Raw genomic sequence first — 24,002 nt, forward strand, 5'->3', positions numbered from 1 at the left:
AAGTCTGTGCAGCTCAGTGATTTTAATAGTCATGGTTTTGGAGTCTTTACACTTTTTGTGGCTAAGAAAATTAAATGTTAAATTCTAAGTAGAGTTTGGCTACTAGAGTTTTACATGTCAGTTGGAGGTTTATAATGTTCAGAGGAGAGAATAAAGCTTGGCATCTCTTACCTAACTGATAATCAGAATGCTCAAGTAAAAGAGTATCTAATTTAAGGAGCTTGGGTTTCTTTTGCAATAAGTTGCTCTGCTATCTGGGACTTTTTCCCTTTGCTTTTCTCAAGGGGGTAGATAAGTTTTAGGTCATCGCTAAAATTTAAGCCAGGTTGTTTGAGGGTTTAAAGGGAATGTATTTTTAGTTTCCGTTTATGCCTTTATCACTAAACTCGAAGACATGTTTATGCTTCATGTTCTTTAACCATGTAGAGGAAGCAAGGGAAGAGTTGAGAGAACAGGTTTATGACGCCATGGGAGAAAAAGAAGAAGCAAAAAAACCAGAAGACCAGTCTCTGGTAAAGCCTGAAATTGATAAAGAGCAGGAGACTGAAATGGAGAAGGGTGGAAGAGAAGATATGGATATAAGTGAGCCTGCACAGGAACTACAGGAAAAAGTTGAATCCACTCCAGATCAGTTAGCTGAAACCACTGAGGAAGCAAAAGAAACAGCAGCACCAGAAGGACTGAATGAAGCCAAGGTCACTTCTGAGAAGAGACCAGAGGAGGAAGCACCAGATGCTGAGGAAGAAAAATCAGTTTGTAGAACTGACATCCAAGAAGAATGCAGAGAAAAAGGAGGTCAAGAAAAGCAGGGAGAAGTAATTGTGAGCATAGAGGAGAAGCCAAAAGAAGCTTTAGAAGAGCAGTCTGATATGACTCTTGAAAAGCAGGGTACTGCAGTGGAGGCAGAAGCAGAGCCTATAGATTCAACAGTCAAGCCAGTGGATGTGGGTGGGGATGAGCCAAAGGAGCAGGTAGCTGCCTCTGAAAATGAGTCAGGAAAGGCTGTTCTTGAGCAGCTGGTAGGGCAAGAAGTGCCTCCTGCTGAAGAGTCACCAGAGGTGACAGTAGAGGCTGCAGAGTCCTCAGCTGTAAAAGCTGGGTCAGAAGTCTCTGAGAAGCCTGGGCAGGAGATCACAGTTCTCCCTAAGGATGGTGCAGTCAATGGACTGTCAGCTGCAGGAGATCAGACTCCTGTTGAACAACAGACTAATGCAGAAGGACTGACAGAAACAAAAGATGGCTCAGGACTAGAGGAGAAGGTCAGGGCAGAGTTGGTTCCTAGCCAGGAGGAGACTAAGCTGTCCACAGAAGAGTCTGAGGCAGCTGGAGATGGGGTTGAGACCAAGGTAGCCCAGGGGGCTACTGAGAAATGCCCTGAAGACAAAGTTAAGATAGCTGCTAATGAAGAAACACAAGAGAGAGAAGAACAGATGAAAGAGGGTGAAGGTAACCGGGATATGCAAGAGCTGCAGTGGGTGGAGTACATTCTGGATTTGACTCACTAATCATGGGTAAAAGTCAGCCTTCCATTCAGGATTTTCCGTCTGCCTTTGGATTAGGAAAGGGCTAAATGAAAATGGGGGTAGTTTAAGAAGATTGTGATAAGTTTAGCAAGTTAAATCAAAAGCAAGTCTTTAGCTGGCTTATAAACTAACGCTTTTACTAACTGCAAAATAGGCCTTCTCTGTGATTTCTGAGACTTGGCTAGCTATCAGTAATTTGTATTGTACTAGCCAATAAAGGTGGATGGAGGGTGGTGGAGTAGGTAGGGAAATAGTGGGCTAGGCTGGCAGAGAATGCTGAATGGATGTTCACTTGCATGCCTCTGGATTTTTAAATTTACTGTTCACATGGTTCCTATTCTCTGCTTTAGGAAGCAGGATTAGAACAGTAGAATCCAGTGAATTGGTACACTTAAGCAGGCATGCCATTTAAATGAAGGCAGTTAACCACAGTGAAAGAATTCTGGTGACTTTTACTTTTAGTCTTCAGGAAGTACTTAGAGGCTTATTCACATTAGTTTTAAATTAGCCCCTCCAAAAGATAATGAAAAACTTAACTGTTAGCTCTCTTGCTGCTTTCCCCCTCATTTCATGCTTGCTTTGGCTGCTAAACTGAAGTTTTTGTTACTTAGAACGTTATAAAGTGTCTGGATGCTTTGTATAGTATTGGTCTAATTTTGATTCAATTCCATCAAGATGTATAAGCCTCTAATTAGTAATTAGATAACTGGCACGTCTGACTTGAGTTGTACTATCATTTGAGGATTCTACTGTCTGTAAGGTTCATCTAACGTTGGTATTAATAACCACAGGTATATTCTAGTTAATAGTTACTACTTCATATAATTGCCAGACTACTTCAAGAGTTCTCTTTACTTTTAGATTTTCAAAAACAAACAATCAGTACTTGCAGCTCATCCTGGTAAAATACATTCTACCTATGTGCAGGTCGCTGCACTCCAGCCAGCACAGGCATGGTAACCAGAAATGAATTGGCTAAGTGGTAGTACCATTGGGCTGCTTATTGGGTTTTAGGAGTTCTTTATGGAAAAAGCACAGAACTGAATTACCTCAATTTTTAAGAAACTACCATGTCTTGATCTTTAATGATAGTGAGCAAAGACAGTAAGAAGTTCTGCTGGCTCTTTTAAGTTGGACTTTGAATAATAAGCTACAGTAGAGATGTCCTATTTCTCCAGTTCAAAAACTATTCTGTGGGATCACAAGTGACATTGTTAGAGCTTTCTCACATACATTATTTTTTATTCCAAGATTATACTATGTAGTAGGTAGTATTACTCCACTTACAGCCATGAGGAAATTGAGGCTTAGGGATTACGTTACATGCTTAGGGTCAAATACTAAGTCATAGTACTAGAATCCAACTCTAGATCTGACATGAATGTATTGCTGTCCCCAAGCCTACCTCACAGTGAGGAAGGTAGTTTTATCTCCTTTAATCCCATCTCCTATCAAAAACTTTCTGGTCACTCTTTTCAAAACACTTATAAAAGCCCTAGGAGTCATCAGTTGCAGTTTTTAGTCTTATCCCAGCTACCACTCTACTTCTAAAGAAGGTAGTTTTCCATATTTTACAAAAGAAGAAATGGCAGGGGCACCTGGATGGCTCAGTCATTCAGGCGTCCCACTCTTGATTTTGGCTCAGGTCATGATCTCGGTTGGTTCGAGTCCTGAGTAGGGCTCTATGCTAACAGTGTGGAGCCTGCTTGGGATACCCTTCGCCACTCATGATCTCTGTCTCAAAAAAAAAAAAAAAAAAAATTAAAAGCAAATGAAGAAATGGCAGAAAGAGGTTAAGCAATTTGCCTTAGTCATATAGCCAATAAGTGGAGGGCTGAGGTACCCAAACCTTCTGGCTCTAGGGCCCAAGCCCTCAACTCTCTGTGCTCTATTTCTCTTTATGTGGCAACACTAGCCTGCAGAATTTTTTTTTTTTTTTTTTTTTTTTTTTTTTTTTTTTTGAGAGAGTGTGTGAGCAAGTGGGGAAGGAACAGAGAGAGAGAATCCCAAGCAGACCTCCACACTGTCAGCCCAGAGCCTGATGCAGGGCTTGAACCCGCGAACCATGAGATCATGACCTGAGCCTGTCAGATGCCTAACTATACCACCTACCACCCAGGTGTCCCTTTGCAGAAATCTTATAAGTGTTTTGTTTTGTTTTTTTCTCTCTCTTTATCTTTTAAGAATTTTGATTTTTTATTTAAAAAAAATTTTTTTTTAATGTTATTTATTTTTGAGACAGAGAGAGAGCATGAACGGGGGAGGGTCAGAGAGAGGGAGACACAGAATCGGAAACAGGCTCCAGGCTCCGAGCTGTCAGCACAGAGCCCGACGCGGGGCTCGAACTCACGGACCGCAAGATCATGACCTGAGCCGAAGTCGGCCGCCCAACCGACTGAGCCACCCAGGCGCCCCTATTTTTTAAAATTTTTAATGTTTGTTTATTTTGAGACAGTGCACACAAGTATGGGGCAGGAGGTGGGGGGCAGAGAGAGAGGGAAAGAGAGAATCCTAAGCAGGCTCCGTGCTGTTAGTACAGACCCCAAAGTGGGACTCAATCTCATTAACTGCCAGGGCATAACCTGAGCTGAAATCAAGAGTTGGCAGTTTAACTGACTGAGCTAACCAGGCACCCCTTAAGATTTTATTAAAAAAAAAAAAAAATTTTTTTTTTAAGGTTTATTTTTGAGAGACCGAGACAGAGCATGAGTCGGGGAGGAGCAGAGAGAGAGGGAAACACAGAATCTGAAGCAGGCTCAAGGCTCTGAACTATCAGCACAGAGCCCGACATGGGGCTTAAACTCCTGAACTGTAAGATCATGACCTAAGCCCAAGTTGGAAGCTTAACTGACAGAGCCAACTAGGTGCCCCTTAAGATTTTTAAGTAATCTCTACACTTAACAGGGGGCTCAAACTCACAACCCCAAAATCAAGAGTGTCACATATACTACCAACTGAGCCAGCCAGGTATCCCAGAGGTTTTCTCTTAAAATCCCATTTTCTACCACCTCTCTTAAAATGGCATTTATCCCTAATAAAGATAACTGATCTGTTCTTTTCTGATTGTCACACTAGATAGGATTGATAAGTAAACAAAGTTTTTAAATTGTAGGCACAGAGCTTGGCCATGCTCAGACTACTGGTCAGTCTGTAGTGTTTACCTGACTTAGTCCTGTGGGAGTGCTAGAATAACCAAAGAACCAGCAGATTGCCTTTACTTTGTCTTTAAGAGGAATTTTCTTCTTTGCACCATTCTGTGCCCTTAACTTTTGAACAGGCAACAAATTAGAGAAATGGTATAAAACTGTGTTTCCCTTTCTCCAAAGGATGATAATAGGCAAACTACAAAGAAGATTCCACTTTCAAAGAAGTTTGGAAAATATTTTAACAGATCACTTTACTGAGGACATCAGGGCAATTCCTATTAATACTTAAATACAGGTTACCAGATTGGAAAGTATTACTTTAAAGTAATGGCTTTCTCATTAACCTAGCTGCTTCTCTACCATCCCATGAAGGTAGTACAAATTTCTGCAGGAAAACCAATATTTTCTCACATTATCATAAGAGTTTTAGTTTAAAAATTTGATGTAAAACTCAGTAAGACTTTATGCCAAATTAGATGTCACCTAGCATTCTGGTATGAGTAGGAACAGATACCAGATAATTAAAAATAGAGAATAACCATACACATTTTGTTAATTTTTTCTACAAATTGTGAAGGTAAAATGTTCCACCGATTTACTTCACCCGTTTTGCATATTCTCCTGGAGAACGGGCTTCATTACCATCTAGTCTTAACAGTGTACTAAGTATACAAACATCTTGGAAATTTGGGCATGGAAAGATAATGGTGTGTGATGGTGGGTATTTATTTCAGAAGCACTAAATCACATGGTCAACGGGAAAAGTGACTCATTTGATAAAAGTTTACCAAAGAGGTTAATTAGCTTGTAACTTGTAATTGATTCTTAGAGGATTTCTTTTTTTAATTTAATTTTAATTTTATTTATTTAAGTAATCTCTACACCCAGTGTGGTGCTAGAACTTAAAATCTTGAGATCAAGAGTTACACATTCCATTGACTGTGCCGGCCAGGTGCCCTTCTTAAAGGACTTTGTTAGATTGTCCTACTAATTTATAATGTTTAGGAATTTTCTTTGCCTGTTCCCATCCTGAACCAGAATTGCTAGACAGATAAAAGTCCTTTAGCCTGACTTCCTGTCTAAGGCCTAATTGCCATATTCATGTTCCCATAATAGCTTAAGAGACAATATTTTGCTTGTGTTAAAAATGCTTAATGAAAGATGGCAGAGGTAGGCACATTATACCCAGTTTGTGAACTGTTTGTGCCCCCATAAGCCCATTTAAAAAAATTTTTTTTAATGTTTATTTATTATTGAAAGAGAGCGTGAGCAGGGGAGGGACAGAGGGAGAGGGAGACACAGAATCTAAAGCAGGCTCCAGGCTCTGAGCTGTCAGCACAGAGCCTGACGTGGGGCTTGAACTCAAAAACCGCGAGATCATGACCTGAGCCCAGGTCGGACACTTAACCGACTGAGCCACCCAGGCGCCCCTATAAGCCCATTTTTAACCGCTTGATATTCTGAGCTTCATGTGGTGAATAGAGCTATTTATTAGCAGCCTGTCCTTCTACTAGGCATTTGACTTGTGAGTGTATGCCAGTATGGTAAATACAGTGTCAGTATGGCTGCAAATTTTATCATTATACTGAAGTAGAATAATTGGTTGTGGTAGTGCTCACTCATTTCTGTATGTGCTAGAGCTGGCTGGAGTCTGTGGCATGCTCATTGGTGAGAGTTGGTAAGGACTATGCTTTTCTCTCTACAGCTCTGTTGTGGGAAAGCTAGTCTCTTGAGCATTCTTGATTTGAATGGACTGGGGTAATTTAACTTTTCATACTTTGTCAGCTTGTTAGTATTCTCTAACAAGTGGCCTAAAGACCCCAGGAACACTGGCTGAGGTCTCCATTTGCTTCTGGCTGAGTAGATGGGAACTTCTAGTAAACAAAAGGCTACAATAGCTAATATGTCTTGATCTGAGAGATCAGGAATGATTTTTAGAAGAGAAACATTCAGCCTTCTGATCACTGAAGGTATAAACCATAGATGCTATAAGATTATACAATCTAAATCTAGATTACACATGAATTAGACTGTAATCACTGGCTTTATATTTCTATCCAGTTCAAATATTAACTGACTTAGCATCTGGCCTGTTCTACCTCAGAATATAGGTTATTCAACCGACATTTATTGGAACTTCTGACTAGTTAAAAGATATCCTTAGTATTCTCAATACTGAGTAATTTTTGCTTGCAGAAACTGAAGGCTCAGAAGAGGAGGATAAAGAAAATGACAAGGCTGAAGAAACACCAAATGAATCCATTCTTGAAAACAAGGTAAATTATTTGTTCAGTATCAATTTCTGCTTTCTTTTTGTAGGACTGTAGCTTACTAGGTATGCCTGATTATTATCATAGCTTTTTCTTAGTTATACATTTAGATTTGTAATCTAAAGATGCCTGTCTTGTACTGCTGCCTAATACCAATGATTTGGATATACTTTTTAGTCTCTTCAAGAAAGTGAAGAGGAAGAGATTGGGAATCTAGAGCTTGCCTGGGATATGCTGGATTTAGCAAAGATTATTTTTAAAAGGTAAAACTTTTGTTGTGTCTAGGCTCAGGTTGGGAGTTCGGAGGTTGAATGAAAATAGAATACCAGTTAGGCTTGTGCAAATGCTGTTAAGGTTTCTGATCATCTTTTCCTTCTTTTAGGCAAGAAACAAAAGAAGCTCAGCTTTATGCTGCACAGGCACATCTTAAACTTGGAGAAGTTAGTGTTGAATCTGGTAATACATTTTTCATTTTACTCTCTCCTTTAATGTCCCCCCGCCCCCATTCTTCCTCTAATTCCTTAAAATTCAGCTTGATTGATCATAAGTTGTGGGCAGTTGGCTTTAAAGGACAGTCAGTTTGGGTTCCTATAGCTCCTAGAGCTGTGTGAATAATCTCCCCTAACTGAAGTCTTTCAGTAGTTTTTTTTGTTTTGTTTTTTGTTATTTTGATATTGTTTATAGTCAAGGATCCTAGAGATGCTACAAAGAAAATGAAATGTAAAATAGAGCATTCCTGTAGGATAGTCTAAAATTTAGAAATATTGGGGCGCGTGGGTGGCTCAGTCGGTTGGGCGTCCGACTTCGGCTCAGGTCATGATCTCGCGGTCCATGAGTTCGAGCCCCGCATCAGGCTCTGGGCTGATGGCTCAGAGCCTGGAGCCTTCTTCCAATTCTGTGTCTCCCTCTCTCTCTGCCCCTCCCCCGTTCGTGCTCTGTCTCTCTCTGTCTCGAAAATAAATAAAATGTTAAATAAATAAAAATAAAATAAAATTTAGAAATATTAGATGCTATCCATTTGCTTGCTTTTCTTTTTCTCTTTATTAGAGAATTATGTCCAAGCTGTGGAGGAGTTCCAGGCCTGCTTAAACCTTCAAGAACAGTACCTGGAAGCCCATGACCGTCTCCTTGCAGAGACCCACTACCAGCTGGGCTTGGCCTATGGGTACAACTCTCAGTATGATGAGGCAGTGGCACAGTTCAGCAAATCCATTGAAGTAATTGAGAAGAGAATGGGTGAGTGAACATCAGCTATTTGATGCTAAGCTTGGTGGATCCAGTAATTGACAAGATTTTTAAAAAATGGATCCCCTTGTGGTTAACTATTAGTGATCACTTTAGCCTGTTTTTTGTAGCTGTACTAAGTGAGCAGATGAAGGAGGCTGATGGATCATCTTCTGAATATGAAAAAGAAATTGAGGAGCTGAAGGAACTGCTACCTGAAATTAGAGAGAAGATAGAAGATGCGAAGGAGTCCCAGCGTAGTGGGAATGTAGCTGAATTGGCTCTGAAAGCAACTCTGGTTGGTTTGGTTTCCTTTTAAAGTTTTGGTAATAGTATGATATTGTTGGAAGTCATCATGGTATTAGTGTTCCATTTGTCTAGGAACCATGACTTGGTTTCTGAGGAGCTGGTTGTTGAAGGAATGTGAGAATTTATCTAATTATTCCTATCAGATATGCTTAAGATAGTATAATGCTTAAGAGAAGACACTCTGGAGCCATACTGGGTTTGAGCTCTGTATCTGCTGCTTACTGTGTGTGGCCACAGGCATGTTACCTAACATTTCTTTGCCTTAGTTGACTCATCTGTAAGATGGGGATAATAATACCTGTAGGTTAAAATACTTATGACAATACAAATAGTGTTCGCTTAATAAATATTAGCTATTACTTCCATCTTTGAGAACTCCTATTTAGATTAGCAAGGTATTGATGGCTTCTAGCCCCACATTTCCTGGCTCTGCTTTCGGCTGCTGGAATGTCAGGGAGCGTCCTATCCTCCTGGTGATGACATGATACAGAGGGGTTAATTTAACATCTACACTGCCTAAGCTCCCAGTTTGGGGATGGCAGGTGTAGGTAGAGGTGGGTGGACGATATTGCTTCTATAAGGAAGCCCGCTAGTATTTGAGGTCTTAATCAGAATCAGTTGTTTCTGATTAAGATGGTCAGTACCGTTGTAGGACTGTGGGTGACCTGGTGGGTTTTGTCCTGGGCCCCACTTGGGTCTGTCACCTCCCAAACAGGTGGAGAGCTCTACTTCAGGTTTCACTCCTAGTGGAGGAGGCACTTCAGTCTCCATGGTGAGTATGCGGGTGGTTTTTGTCACTTAACATCAGGTCTGTTGGCCTCATGTAGCTGTACGTTGCTAACAAAGTCCTTTTTGCCAGGTTGCCAGTAGAAAGCCAACAGATGGTGCTTCCTCATCTAACTGTGTGACTGATATTTCCCACCTTGTCAGAAAGAAGGTAAATGTACATGTGGTCATTTCTGTCTTTCCAGTCTTTTTGTTTTGTTTTTTGCTTCAAATGATACATGGGGAATGCATTCCCTAATATTTGATGCAATAAGACACTCATTTTGCAAAGTTGGTGAGGATTTGAGTGAACGTAGTTTTCACTTGAATATGTCTTCTAACAAAAATTTCCAGGCCTCTTCTGGCCTAGGAGTATCAAATCAGAAAAGTTGCTGAGGAGACTTGGTCTCATGGCTCATCTTAGGAAGCAGGCAGGTTTTGACAGTAGTCATTCAGCAGCAGACCTGCTGATCCTTATACTCCTGACTCTGCCTGTAGTTACAATAGTTTTTTTTTTTTTTCCTCTTGTGGGAGACTGATTCCTTTGTTTCTGACTCCCAAAATTGTGGTTTGGTTATTGTTTAGATCTCCTTACCCTACCCCACCTTTCCACTAGGGAGGCTGAATTGGTATGTTTTGGCAGACCACTTTATTGTATTGAACTCAGGTTGGCTTCTGCCTCTGTGGCCATGGGAGAAGACCCTTAGACCTGTGGATCCTGGTGCTGCAAAACCATGGGGTGGCAGCAGCAGGGGAGGAGAGGAGTAAAGGGACTGTTAAAAAGTTCTGCAGTTCTTTTAAAAATATCCAGCACATTTGTGAAGCTCACAATTATATCTTCAGAGGAAACCAGAGGAAGAGAGTCCCCGAAAAGATGATGCAAAGAAAGCCAAACAAGAGCTGGAGGTGAATGGAGGCAGTGGGGATGCCGTCTCCAGTGGAAATGAAGTTTCAGAAAACATGGAGGAGGAGGTGGGCAGTTAAGAGGGCTTGGACTCTTGCCTTATTTCCCCTTGTTCTCAGGGCCTGGGGAAACTAGTCCTCCTAAGTGCATGTTCCCTGCCTTGAGCCTGTTTGTTTTTATAAGGGTTGCATTCAGTTAATCCACTGTGCAGGAAACGATTTGGTTATGGAATGTAGGATGTCCTGTTGACAGATGGAAACTATATACATACCACAGGTCCCCATCCTAATGAATGTATGAGAAGGTATTTAATTGGCAAGACCATTGGGTTACTTCTGCTTCCTCCTTTCCAGGTAACCTATAAACATTGGCATGGTCAGCCCTATTCTAGAAAATTTAGGAAATGGCCTTATATTTTGTGGTCATTGCCGTTATTCATGTAGGGAGCAAAGCAGGGTTTTAAGAGACCTGTTTACTTTCTCTAAGGCCTCTACTCAATTATATAAGACGGAATGGCTTAAACTAGGTAGGGTCATTTATGCCCAGGCTCCCTGTTTGTCTTCCAGGCTGAGAATCAGGCTGAAAGCCGGGCAGCAGTGGAGGGGACCGTGGAGGCCGGAGCAACAGTTGAAAGCACTGCATGTTAAGAGAGGGCGCAGAGCCTTCCTCCTGAGGGAAAGTGTTTTTGTATATAATGTATTTTTTCACTTTGGGGGGATTCTTTTTGTATAACTTCAATAAAGATTGTAAGCAAAGGTTGAGGCTTTGATGATTTTTTTCTTAAACATTGGCTGAATCTGTGCCTTGGAACGCTCCAGGTTTTGTATAGTGGCCAAAGGCACCCCCCACTCCCTTTCTGTACTGTTCTCATCCAAATTCCTACCTATTGTGGAGGTGATCAAATAAAGCATGGTTATAGGCCTTTTGTCTTCCAATGGTGCTATGCTTTTTCCATTTTAAATACTGCACTCAGCTGTGTTGCAAACCTTCAGTGGTGCTGTCCCTGGATGGGGGCTACAAAAACAAGACTTGGTGAAGATCTTGCTCTTTGGTGCTGATACTTCTGTTTGATGGACTTTGTGAGCTGATAACCGCCTCTGAGTCAGGCCTTGGTACTTTTATCCACTTAGTCTCCAACTGGGGGCCAATAATCCTGTCTGGAAAAAGAACTCTGAAGAAAATTTGTGAGGGAGTGGTGGGGGAAACCTTGAGAAGAACTGGTGTGCTAATTATAGAGAAATGAGCTTTCTGGTTTGAAAGTGGCTGAGGGACAGACTGGACCCTTTGGATGTGCTTGGGAGAATCTGTGGGGAGGCTGGTTGATGGAGTTTTGTTTTCTGTACAGAAAGGCTGAAATTATCTATCAACTTGAATCCGAATTGTTACCCCATCTGCAGTTTTGACTTCTCAAATAAAGATGCTAAAAAAGCTCTTGGTGTGGACTTGTGTTTAAAGATTTTCAGATTCAGTGTCTCCTTCTCTGCCCCTCCTCTGCTCACTCTTACTCTCTCAACTAAATGTTAAAAAAAAAAAAAAAAAAAAAAATCTTCACTGGGATCCTTGACTGCCTAGAGCATTTCCATGTGGAAGGTGGGGTTGAAAGTCTGGCTGCCCAGTCTAAGGGTGCTGGTGCTTAGGATACTGGTACTAAAGCCATCCCATTAGGACCTCACAGATGCCCAGGATGCAAGGTAAATGGAGAGCCTCCATATATGAGCTGCCTCTGACCCGACCCTTAGTTTAATTACTTGTTATGCATCAGGCATTGTTTGGATCTGAATTCCAAACAGTGCCTGCCCTACATTACCTAGAGGGAGTTATTTAATTCTGACCACCCACAGGGCTACTTTGCTACACTAGACTCTAGGTCAGAAACTGCCATTTTAATAACCAATGTCAGAGGCAGTTTTTCACTTTATTATTTTGTCCCCTAAATACAAGAGAAATTGGAGTTTTTCTGGGCTGGTTATGGTAACTCATGGCTGCAGATCTTCCTGAAGATGCCTTCGTATTGCAGGTACCAAGTCCTGAGGGTTTTAGGCCTAATATCAAATTTCAGCCAGATTTCACAAGTGACCCTCTGTAAGTGTGTAAGATATGGGAGCTCCTAGTTTATGGGACCTTTAGAGCCTGGATGGCTTCCCAGAGGATGTCCTGAGGAAGCTTGGATTTGAATGAAGAAGTGTGGTAACAAGATAGGCTTTAGCAAGAAACGTGGGAATAAGTTCAAGTTCCTTTAATGAATTAAAGAGTGCCCTTGCTCATCTTTGAAAGGATTTAGATGCCAGGCAGTATTGCAAATAACCTTACATTCACTTAATCGCCACATCTGTTTTACACAAGTATTTTTGAAAGGTGGTAAAGCCGTTGGAGCTTTTATCTGCTATTTGCTCCTAGACCTTCAGAAGGTGTAGTAGTAAAACTGCAGGTCTGGCAACTTCAAATCCTAGATCTCTGCATGTTAAGCTACTCCTGCCCATATTTTCCTAGACTCAAAGCCAGAGGGGGTAGGTCAAAGCTGTGATGAGGGCCCAAACCCTCATCTCAAACCTTGACTGCTGAGGGGCTCTTCTGTGGGAGGAGGGGGATCAACAAAGCCAGCTTTTGGGGCAAGGGAGCTGGCTTCCAGTGAAGGCGAACTGGACATCTGTGGAACAGGGAGAAGAAAGTATCTTTAGCAAGAAGTTTGTCTTGACTACCCAGTGTAAACCAAGTTAACCTCATTGTTCTCTGATTTCCTTATCCATTTACCTAGATCTACCTAATAGGATGTATGAGGGTTAAATGAGTTCATTCACAGCACTTGATAACTTGGCACTTGGTGGTCAGCAAATACCGGCAATTAACCACACACCAATCACACCTGTGGTGCCCCTAGCTCCACGTGGGCCCTCACCAGAGGTGGGTACTGGTATTCCTGGGCACTTGCTGGATTGATCTCTGCCAGTGTCTGGACACCTGCATCTCTTGCATTAACCAGTCGCAGAAAGAGCTCAGCCTGACCTACCTGGAGAGAGATGAAATAGTAATGCATCTGTACCTGGAGTAGACCCAGTCCTCATTACTCCACACTTACCTGGGGAATCCCATTCAGCTGCCCAAGGCTAAGGCTGGGGTCCAGAGGAAGGGCCCGAAGTGGAATACGCCAGTGACCACTTAGCACTCTTTGATCCTGGTCAAATAACATCAGTGAGGCCCAAGCCTTTGGCTGTGGTGCTGTAGCCCATGCCAGCCCCTGCCAGGCCTGTAGCTCACAGACCAAGGATACTGATGGTGAAGGTGGCAGTCTAGAACAACCAAAACAAGGTGTCAGAACTGTTCTCCCTTCCTAGGATAGCCCTCAGAGCCAGTGGCCCTATGTACACATGAGAAAACTCAGAATGAGGGAAAAGCCTCAAAATGTGGCACCAAAGCCAATCTCCACATACTGACCTGGGTACAGGCTGCCTGCTGGCAAGGATGGCACAGTTGCCCATGGGCCCAGGAGCTGGAGGTGGGGGCAAGCAAAGGGCTGGGGGCAATGCTGTGACCCCTCCTGTATCCTGTCCATCTCGGGTCAAACCGGTCAGTAGTTGCACCCAAATCCAAGAAGCCTCAAGTCCCCGAAGGAAGTCATAGAAAATGACCAGACCAGCCCTGAAGAACACAGGTCTCAGCTGGCACCTACACATAAACACACCCCCAGCTCCTCTTAACCTTGCCCCCCCCCCAACCCTCATTTGTCCTAGTGGTCTCCTTAATTAAAAGTGATGACCAAGTCACAGAGGATGTCAAAAGAGGAAGCCCGCCTCACCCAGGGTCGTAGGGTGCAGGGCCCAGAACGTCAGAAGTGGGCAGGAGGAAGTGTGCATCCAGGCCTAGGTTTCTGGTCATGGTTCCAGGAGGCTGCGGCTGTGGATGGGGAAAGAGTGGACCCCGGAAAGCCTCCCAGGTGTCCGTGCTTCCCCAACTGCACAAAACAGAACTGCCTGCCACCCTCCCCCACCAAACCCCTGGGTCCTCACAGCCTCTTCTGTGCCACTCAATAGGACACCTGTGGGGTGTGGAATCAGTGGCAGTGGGGGAGCCACCCGGGGTGGGAGGCGTGGGGGATCTTCCCTCCTTCTCAGACTTGGGCTGGGATTCGCGGCAGGTCGCAGCTTCCTAGGCCCTGGGAGCAGAATTAAGAGTAGGGTACCCCTAAGCAGGACGCAGCAAGTAACAGCGCTGAGATAACCCTCCCCTGGGAGCCTAGGTGCATGGACACCTGAAGATGCACATAAACAAGGACGGACAGCACATAAACACCAGCGTCATTCCCCACACATGGTCCCTCTAACCCCCTCTTCTGAGCTTGGTCTGATTGAGCTAGGTGACCTGGGACGGGTACTCGCTGAAGCCAGGACGCAGGGCCTGCGCCTCTCTGCATCTGCAAGGCCAGGATTTCTGCCTCCAGGCGCCGGTTTTCAGCTTCCACTACTAGAAGCTCCCCCAGTGTGGCTTCTGCCTTCCTTCCTGCGATGAAAAGTCCGACCTGTCACCTCTGACCTCTGGTGACCAGCTGGTGAGATTCTGAGTTATCCAGCTTTAGGTCTCTTTGGACAAGGCTGGACTTGTCAGGTAACATTCTAGCCATTGCCACAAAGACCACCCAGGTTTTATACTTCTGGGTTTTTGCTCAGGTGGTCCTCATGCCTCCCTCAACCGCCCTTTTCCTCCTCCCACAATTAAGACCACCGCATCTGAGAGGCACTCCTGGCCGGTCCCCCGGCCCCCTCCTGTTCACCCCTGCGAGTCCGCAACCGCTGCAGCTCCAGTGTTGAGGCCTCCACTTGCAACTGACATATCTGGCCCAAAACGCCGGGGTCCCGGCCCCCGCCTCGAACATAGGCCTCGCGCAGGGCCCTAGGAAGGGAGTAGGGGACAAAAAGGCAGCAGCGTCTTTCCAGAGCTGATCAGCGCTTCGCCCATGCCGTACCCGGGCCCGGGACCTCACCCGATCTCGGCAGCCAGAGTCCCTGGGTTGGCCTGTAGTACCGGACAACAGAGTTCTGCCTGTCGCAAGGGGTTGAGCCCGGTCCTGAAGCAGAGGGATACCGGCGCGGAAAAGGTATTACAGATCCAGACGCCAGGCCTCCGGAAGCCCCGCCCCTTCCCGAGCTAACACTCGCAGCTTTCCAGCGGCTTAGGGGCTGGAGCCTCGCGCGTCCCGCCCTCCAGAGGGTCCCGCCCCGCCCCAGCCCCGCCCCCAAGCCAGCTCAGCTGAGCTACCGAATTCCCCGAGCCGGCTCTCACCCGGACTCTGGCTGTAGCTGCTGAACGTGCGCCCCTAGCACTTCCAGAGCTCCCCGCGTTCGCCGGCCTTCTGCCCTGAGTTCTCGAAGCTCCCGCTCCAGGCCGATAAGGCGTGATATTCCGCCCCGGGTCTGGGCCAAACCTTGGAGGCGTTGGCTCAGTTCTGAGGCGGTAAAGGATTGGGTCGCAACGGGGCCAACAAACTCAAATCCGAAGGGCGAGGGGCGGAGCGGGCCCTTAGTCCCCCTCTCCTTTCCCCTCACCCTCGTTGCGTCGCTCCAGGGCAAGGCTCTGTGCCTTCGTCTCCACCATCCGCTTTGCGTGAGTCTTTTGCAATGCCCAAAGCCTTTCTCCCGGGCTTCCAGCAGCTTCTGGGGCGGGGCCCTGAGTCAGCGCCTCACAACGTCTTCGGAGCCCTTCTGATCTTCGGGGGACCTCTGTTATCCAGGGTTGCATTTCCTGTAGGTACAGCCACAGCCGCTGCACCTGGAGATAACAGGAACGCGCGATCTCTGTTAGGAGTAATCCGACCTATAATCTGCCTGATCTGTAGGCTTGGGGAGGACGCTGAATTTTGAGCCAAGAGTACCTCCTCCGTTAGCTTCTTCAGAGCCAATTTGCTGGCCTCTTGGTCTGAGATGCCCTGGTGTCCTTGTGGCACAACCTGGCGACAGGGTGTGGGATGAGAAATCCTCAAAGAGTTGTCTGAATACCCGCCCGGTTTGGCCAGAGGCGGCCTGTTGAGGGCTGTGCACCAGGTGTTACCTCTCGGGTCAGATGGCCAATGCAGAAGCGCTGAGTGTGGGTAGCCAGCAGGGCCCAGGAGCGGAAAACCATGTCACAGGACCCACAGGACAGGAGCCCTGGCTCCCCAGAGTAGGAGGCCATGGAATGGGATCCCTTTCCTGACACCAGACAAGACCTGCAGAAGACAGGGCAGAGGGCAGGGGAATGGGAGAGGAGTTTGAAACAGAAAGCCAGAGGCAGAGAGGAAAGGCCAGGTTTACTGAGTTTAGATTAAGTTTATGTTTGGGGAGGAGATTTAGCAACCTGGGAAACAACTACAAGTCTAGGCAGGTCTGGAGCATGGGCGGGAAAAAGCAGGCCACCTTTGGGAGGAGCCCCTAAAAAGTGTCACAAGGACTGCTCTACCTAATTACATGAGCATGGGCAAGTCCCTTTTAAAATCTCCGTTTCTCTGCTTATATAAAGGGGAACAAACAGCTGTCTCCTAGGCTGGCTGGGCCCCATCACTCCCAATTGCTGGCCACTGAATAGCCTCCAGCAGGGAGGTGTCATCTTGTTCATTCTTGTTTTCCCCCAAATGGATGTTACCCAAGTTAGCCCCATTCTCCATTCTAGGGAACACCTGGGAATGGAAGCAATCGTCCCTTCTGGGTTTTCTTCCAGGAAACCTGTCTTTCCTGTAGGCTGAAAAGCTCTTCTTTGCACTGTGCCTCTCTGGAAGAAACCACAGCTTTTGCATAACCAAGTCACACCAAAGCCAGCGGTCTCTCCCTAACACCCATTCCCTGATTCCTGTTTTTTGGGTTTTGTTTTGTTTGGCTATAGAGGAAAGATAGTCCACACAGGCCAAGGAATGGAAAGTTCAGGGAGAACATTATAAATTTATCAGATGAGGGTAAGCTTTCACTTGAGCTGGCCAGGGGCCAGGGAGGCCCTTCTTGTGGGTCAGATCTCTCTGCCACCTCCCCAAAGATCTGCATCCATCAGAGGCAGGAGCTCTGACTTAGCCCCATGTTTCCAAACTCCCTTTTCTAAACAAGATAGAGACTTAAGGTAGCAACACCCCCTCCCCATGTAAGGCCAAGATATGACCAGCAACAGCTTGCAAAGTGTTTCAAAGCATGTGATCTCAGTCCAGCTTAAGTCCAAGGGAGAAGAAGGGCACATTTTTAGAAATCTGTTCTGTGAAAGCTAGTTAGGAGCAAAGCCCAAGGCTAAACAGGTACGATATTTCTATCTCAACCAATTTCTCATGTCTGGTTTAATACTTTTGCAACTTAATTCATTTATAGTATTCACGGATTCTAATATGCACGTTTTTCCCACATTTTAACACTGAAATCAGGATCGACAATGTAGTAACTGCCAAGTTTTCTTATTACTACATAAAAGAATGTCTTCAAATAGATATATTCAATGAAATATGACAGTTTTTATTGCTCAATCAACATTTCCACTTGGACTACTTGTAACACTAGGAGAGACTATATAATAGTGTGGCAGACAGGGTCTCTGCCTTCCTAGCCTTTAGAATCCAACAAATGTCATGCTAGTCTTTCTGCCTCTAGGCCTCTACCCCTTCTGAAGACACTACAAGTTAGTCATCTAACATGCAATGAGGCCTGTTGCTCTGCTGCTGGTCTCCTATTAGAGTATGATCTTAGACCTCTATAGCCACTGTAGGGATGGCCAAAGAGTGCCAGTATCAATATGTTTGGTTTAACTTCTACCTGGTCCATCAAATTTTGGACTAAGGTTTCATTTTTAATGTAACTTTATTTTCTTTCCTACTGGGCTGGGCACTCCCTGCATCCCCAGAGCCTTGCTGGGGAAGTGTACGTTGAATGAAAAAATGTACCTCCTCCACTGGTCACCCAGACAGCACTGGCTCAAACCCTTTCCCATGTTCTTATTTAGCAGGAAACTGAGACATAAACCTTCCTTAAAATATGCACACTGGTAAATACTTAAGCAGTGAAAATCAGTTTCAGGAAGGAAACTTGGGTTTCTGATTTTATTATGGGTAATTTATTGCACAAATTCTTCTGCATCAGAAAAGTATCTGCTAAAAGGAGAAACAGGTGTGTCTGAATTCAGATTTCCCTCAGACTTCTAAAAGTATTTCCCCAAAGAATCCACTCATCTAATTTTAAAGGAAATATACTTCTTACACAAGACAATCCAAACTGATGCAAAATATTTATTCCAAGTTAGTTATTTTATGCAGTAGTTTTCCCCCTCAACAGACTTGTGATAACCACATCTTTTAAATCTGTAAATAATGTTATCAAAATAATCTTAATCTTTGAAATCTCACAAAAATTTATATTTTACAATCCACCCTGAATATCAAGGCTGCAAGAATAACACATTTCCTATATCCAAATATTTTACAGCTGTACCCAAAAAGGAAAAAAAAAAAAAAAAAAAAAGAAAGAAAGAAAAAGAAAACCATGTATGCTTGGTTAAGGGCTATCGTTACCCGAGCAGCCAAAAATAAAATAAAATATCCAAATTATTAGCATTAATTTAATACAATTATAACTTCAATAGTCACTTTGTCATTGACAATGATTGCTTGAGCACAGGGGTGAGTGCCCCAAGGGCTGGTAGTAGAAGCTGTTGCTGCAGACCGGTGTTTCCTCCTCTCTGCACTGCCAGCTCCCACCTGTGCATCGCCCCATATATACTGTGTCTGTGTGTGTGTATTTAAAAAATTTTTCCCATCACACAAACTTCTCTCTATTAAGCAGATAACAGGGAAGAACAACAACAAAAGCTAAACAAGCCAATTGCTCTCTCTTTGGGATATGATTATTTCCCTTGTGCATGAAGTATTCAACAACAACATAAGAAAAGGAAAAGAACAATTTCTTTTGTATACTCTCTAAACACACAAGCTGAGTTTCCTGGGTCAGATTTGTGAACATTTATATGCCTACTTCCAGGCATCGTCATCTGATGTTTCACTGCTACTGGTTTCCGTGTCTGAGTCCTCAAACTCTGCTTTACAAGTGCTTCTCCACGGGGAGAACAGGCTGGAACTGCGGCTCTGCAAAAAGCCATTCTTCCCAAAGCCATTTCTTCTCAGCTATGGTTAGCATGGGAAAGAAAAAAGAAAACCATCAAAAATGACACTGGCAATGGGACCTGGAAAAGGCCAGGCCTCAACTCAATTCTAGGCAGAATGTGGACGGCGCCCTTCTGAGAGATTAAAGATTTCATATAGCTGTGCTTTTTCAAAGTTTAATGTGCAAATCAATCATTTAATGATTTTTTTAAAATGCAGATTCTGATTTCAGTAGGTAGGGTTTCAGATTCTCTATTTCTCCAAGTTCTCAGATGATGACAATGACTGAGGGAATACTTCTGAGTAGCAAAATTTTTCTGTCAGCCTGTAATTTCTCTTTATAGGACTTGATACTGTTATTTGTGCTTTAAACATAAATGCCATAAATACAAATACATGTAAATAAAATATAAATACCACCAGAATTTAGGCTCCATGAGGTTTGTAGAGACTCCATTTATCTTGCTCACTGCTATAAACCCTAGGATCTGGCAGTGTTTCACTCAAAGACTCCAAACATTTGTTGAATGAATTCAAATATGTCGTTTCTTGGCTCTGGCCAGAGTATCTGAGGGAAACCATAACGCTGAAGGCGGGGGAGGGTGAGCTTGCTTCTCTAGAGACCAAGGGCTGAGACCCTAGCTTTGGACACAGTCTTGTGGTTCTGATAAGGAGTTAGAGCTGCCAGGATGAAAGACTATACTACCTTGTGAAATCTGCAAACTACTGACCTAGTTTTTGTATTCACCTACTGGAGATCCATATTGCCTAGGAAGTGATACACTTCTCTTTATTTTTACTATGACAACTTACTTTATATTTTCTTCTCCAAGGTCCTTTTCTTACACTAAACTGGGGCTCCCTAAGGACAAGGACTGTTCTGACTCCTTCCTCTCCTGGTCATTAACTGGTCTCCAGGAAAGGTTTATGACATACCTGCTCTGTCTTCATGTGGAACTCTCTGAGCTCATCCTCTGTGAGGGGGAGGCAATTCTCATCATTTTCAGGATACTCTTGCCATCCCATTGCTTTCAATAACCTTGTAGAGGGAGGTAAGGCAAAACAAAAACAAAACAAAAAAAAAAAACAAAAAAACATGACACGTTTAAGCATAAGTGGGAAGCCCACAACTTTTCGGAAAAAACTTACTTGTCTAGGGGCAATGGTACCCACTTGGATTTTTCTTTTCTCCCCAGCGGGGTAAACTTTAATTATGGCAACTTAGGTGCTTGAATTAAATGAGGGATCTCCACAGTTGCTCTTTCCAGAGCACAAGGGCTATAGAGAAGAGATAGTAGAGCAGAAAATAAGATTGCATAAGAGCCAAAATGCAAGGGCCCTCTCTATCCCATAGACAAAACAGAGGAAGAAATCTCACTTTTGTCTCTTGTAAGCAGATTAGTACAGTTCCACATGTACCTAAGTTTTCTTTCAACTTCATGGCATTGTGGTCTCCTTCATACTCTTGTGATCTTGCTGACTCCTAAAGTTATTCTGGACAGGAACCTCCTTTCAGGAAGGGACTGCCAAACATGGCAGGCCCTATCTGCCATCTAGTTAGTTGCCCAGAGAGCTGGCTGCTCTGTGTTCGAGGCCCTCATTAAAAGAATGCACTCCACCCATGGGGGTCTCATGCCTCCCAAGGCCCTTTAAAGGCCTCTTGGAACTGCTCACTTGGGTTAGGAGGGCCCAAGGGTCAGCACAACAGTCCCAGAAAACCGGTTCCCCTTTCCACTGAGTTATAAACTGAATCTGAAACTAAACTACATGAAAGCCTTGGAGAGGAAAGTGTAAAAAAAGCTGGCAAATCTGTAAAGCAATGCCCAGCGGGCAATAGGTCAAAGCAGGGGCATACAGAGAGAACAAGTTATTGTGCTAATGGACACTTCTCTCTGTATGCCAGACCAGATGTGAAACGTCTTAAGTATGTTCAAGCTTCTCGCAGGCCATACACAGCATCCACTGTGATCTGATCTTCCCTTACCTGTGCTCTGCTTCCAGAGAATGTGAGAGGACTTCCCCTTCCTCCTCTATAGGGAGACTAAGACCATTTTGATGACAGCCTTCCTCTCCATTTTCCTTTGGTTCTGGTGTGCTGTTGTCCTCCAACTGAAATAAGGACACACTTGGTTTAATGATCCTTTGTGGCAAGAAAAGTAATCTACAAAATTAAGGAGTCAGGATTGAGGGAAGTGCTTTCCAGAAAGCAACTTCAGTTCAAAAGTCTTCCTATTTAATAATGAGGACTTGCTCACCTTACTAAGATTTCCAAAGTATTACCAACTAGTCAGGATCTTAACTTCAGGTTATGTCAATGGTGGCAGAGCTATTAGATCCCTATGCAATACCCATGCAATCATTTGGTCTAAAGAACTGTGCTCAGCTTTAAAAAGTTGACTTTCGGGTACCTGGGTGGCTCAAGTCAACTGAGAGCGTCCGACACTTGATTTTGGCTCAGGTCATTATCCCAGGGTAAAAAAAAAAAAAAAAAAAAAAAAAAAAAGTTCACTTTCCTAGAGTTCTTGCAGCTAGGTGTTGCTATCTGACAGTTGGCCAATGTTGTATACATGCAAATTGCAGGATGGGGCTTTTAGGAAAGCACTTAAAAAAGGGAGACGTCATCCTCTTTCAGGTTTTTCGCTCTTTGTCCTTTCCCTAGCCAGAACATGGATGGGTAGTATAGAGGTGCATAACTAGCCAAGCCCAAGTTGACTAAAACTTACAAGTTTCTTGATAATACCAAGGAGCTCACCCTCGTATTTTTTTATTTTTAGTTTTTTTAAATGTTTATTTTATTTTTGAGAGAAAGAACGCGAGCAGGAGAGAGGCAGAGAGAGAGGGAGACATAGAATCTGAAGCAGGCTCCAGGATCAGAGCTGTCAGCACAGAGCCTGATGTAGGGCTCGAACTCACAATCTGTGAGATCATGACCTGAGCTGAAGTTGAACACTTAACCAACCGTACCACCCAGGTGCCCCAGGCTCACCCTCTTAAACTGCAACCTCTAACTCTCCTGTTGTAGGATACAGAACAAAAACAAAACAAAACAAAACAAAACCCTCTTGGTTTTATGGTTTTGTCAGATTTTCTAATTTTTTTAAATGTATTTCTAAGGTTGGGGGGAACAGAGGGATCCAAAGTGGGCTCTGTGCTTACAGCAGAGAGCCCGCAGTGGGACTTGGACTCTCGAACCATGAGATGATGACCTGAGCCGAAGTCAGATGCTTAACTGACTCAGCCACCCAGGTATCCTGTCAGATTTTCTTATATTGCAAGTAAATATAATCCTAACTGATAAAAGCTTCTGTAAGTTTACCAACTTCTTATAGCACTAACCAATTCAAGACTTTAAAAAAGCATAAATACAACACGGGAAAACCCCTATGTTGCCCAGAAAATTCCTATGGTCTTACATCCTCCAGCTTGTCACAGTCTCTGTTCTCTGAAAAGTCTCCATTCCGGTCATCCTTCAGAGTCTTCAGGAACTCACTCTTCCTGTCGGTAGTTCGGCGGGTCAGCTTGGTCAGGCGAGAGGAGCTGATCTCAATTGGAGGAGTAGTGCTGGAGGGACTCTGGGCAAATATCACAAATAGGTTGCTCCTGACAGCAAAGAGCAAGAACTGGAATTCTCTGGGTCACTTCTATATGGAAGTGGTTTCCAGAATCTGGCAGCCTATTTACCAGTCTGTCTTTTATCAAAAACAAACTATCCTTTTCATATAAACAGACTTCAGCTTTGCAGGGTTTTTGCAGTTAAGACTGTATAGTTTATACAGCATCTCTTTCATTTTTTTATAGTCTCGAAAAATGATGCCGGTCTAACATAGTCTACTACAGAGCAACTACTAACTACTCAGCTACTGTCCATCTTTAGACGCTAATGGGGTCAAGAAATGACTCTGAGAGAAGCACAGCTACAAAGGAAATGGAATTAGAGTTGTACATGTCATACCGTGTATCTTAGCACATGTAAGTAAATGAGAAATGGCAATTTTAGAAAAGGCTGTTTGGCCTTGTCCTCACTCACCTCTTTAGGAGAGCTTAAAACTGCACCACCAGCCAGTACTACTGGTTTGGTAACAGAGATTGGACTGGTAAAAGCAGACTCCCGGCTCGAGGAAAGGGATCCTGATTTGTGTTCCATTCTGTTAGCTTTCCATGCACTGGGCTACACAGGAAGAAAGAATAAATCAGTCAAAACAAGTATGGAGACAGAAGCTCAGCCTGGAAGATCAGAAAGTAAACAGTGAAATGTTATGTAAGAACACGAGTTCCAAGAGCTTACCCATCTTAACATGTTTGGGAGGCATGCAACCTCTTTCTGATGTTAGGCACTTGAAGGAGAAAAAAGCAGATGGGAACCAGAAGGGTCATGGGATATTAATAGGTATTTCTCAAAAAGAAAGCTCTGGTTCAATAACTCTGGGAGAAGCTGAAGTGAATAAAGTTCAACAGGTTTCTTCACTGTGCTATTTCTCAAAGCATTTAATTGTATATGAATTGGAGAGGCAGATATAATATACAGCATTTTCCAAACTTACTGGACCCCAAAATGTTTTGTTTCCCAGAAGGAACTCTTATGGCAGGAAGCTAGTTCTAGGAGGCCAGAGCAGGCAATGTAAATGGCTAGACAATGCTGGTTTGATCCTTTCTTTGCTTGGCCTTGTGGGGCTTAGGCCTATTTTGTCATGCTGGCCCTAGCTCCAATTTTGATGGCAGCATAGTGAAGCTGGAAGATTTTTTTTTTGAGTCAACCACACTGTCTGAAGA

At 43.9% G+C, this 24,002-nt stretch overlaps 3 protein-coding genes across 10 annotated transcripts in view; 1 reads left to right on the forward strand and 2 right to left on the reverse strand.

Annotated features, from left to right (window-relative positions):
* The window catches only part of LOC102953070 (nuclear autoantigenic sperm protein), a 43,015-nt gene extending 32,115 nt beyond the window's left edge, over positions 1-10,900 (forward strand). For 3 of the 6 annotated variants that reach the window (XM_015535353.2, XM_042996960.1, XM_042996963.1), the window contains 10 exons: positions 427-1,446; positions 6,866-6,945; positions 7,117-7,202; positions 7,322-7,395; positions 7,987-8,175; positions 8,295-8,461; positions 9,188-9,244; positions 9,332-9,409; positions 10,081-10,209; positions 10,708-10,900. In XM_015535353.2, the coding sequence (XP_015390839.2) occupies positions 427-1,446; positions 6,866-6,945; positions 7,117-7,202; positions 7,322-7,395; positions 7,987-8,175; positions 8,295-8,461; positions 9,188-9,244; positions 9,332-9,409; positions 10,081-10,209; positions 10,708-10,788 (1,961 nt within the window). In that variant the 3' untranslated portion in view covers positions 10,789-10,900. The remainder of the gene's footprint in view (positions 1-426; positions 1,447-6,865; positions 6,946-7,116; positions 7,203-7,321; positions 7,396-7,986; positions 8,176-8,294; positions 8,462-9,187; positions 9,245-9,331; positions 9,410-10,080; positions 10,210-10,707) is intronic. The other 3 variants (XM_042996962.1, XM_042996961.1, XM_042996965.1) reach the window with 3 other exon arrangements.
* Positions 10,901-10,973: 73 nt separating this feature from the next.
* On the reverse strand, positions 10,974-18,254 carry CCDC17 (coiled-coil domain containing 17). Of its 2 annotated transcripts, XM_007077270.3 has the most exons (14): positions 16,181-18,254; positions 16,005-16,079; positions 15,679-15,901; positions 15,416-15,578; positions 15,117-15,200; positions 14,907-15,025; positions 14,498-14,635; positions 14,146-14,291; positions 13,935-14,032; positions 13,574-13,777; positions 13,218-13,428; positions 13,038-13,148; positions 12,692-12,788; positions 10,974-12,168 (listed from the first exon to the last, which is right to left on the reverse strand). In XM_007077270.3, exons 1-14 carry the CDS (start codon positions 16,301-16,303, stop codon positions 12,038-12,040), a joined length of 1,923 nt encoding a protein of 640 aa, XP_007077332.3. In that variant the 5' UTR covers positions 16,304-18,254; the 3' UTR covers positions 10,974-12,037. The 2 variants fall into 2 exon arrangements, with proteins under 2 accessions (XP_007077332.3, XP_042852900.1); XM_042996966.1 differs by having other exon boundaries at positions 15,679-15,927; positions 16,005-16,270.
* An 88-nt stretch (positions 18,255-18,342) lies between these two features.
* Positions 18,343-24,002, reverse strand: part of GPBP1L1 (GC-rich promoter binding protein 1 like 1) — a 66,960-nt gene continuing 61,300 nt past the window's right edge. For both annotated transcript variants that reach the window (XM_007077268.2, XM_042996971.1), the window contains 5 exons: positions 23,260-23,400; positions 22,646-22,804; positions 21,217-21,341; positions 20,169-20,271; positions 18,343-19,253 (listed from right to left, as the gene is read on the reverse strand). In XM_007077268.2, the coding sequence (XP_007077330.1) occupies positions 19,101-19,253; positions 20,169-20,271; positions 21,217-21,341; positions 22,646-22,804; positions 23,260-23,400 (681 nt within the window). In that variant the 3' untranslated portion in view covers positions 18,343-19,100. The remainder of the gene's footprint in view (positions 19,254-20,168; positions 20,272-21,216; positions 21,342-22,645; positions 22,805-23,259; positions 23,401-24,002) is intronic.

This window comes from Panthera tigris, chromosome C1 (genome assembly GCF_018350195.1).
Source record: "Panthera tigris isolate Pti1 chromosome C1, P.tigris_Pti1_mat1.1, whole genome shotgun sequence".
Taxonomy (NCBI): Eukaryota; Metazoa; Chordata; class Mammalia; order Carnivora; family Felidae; genus Panthera; species Panthera tigris.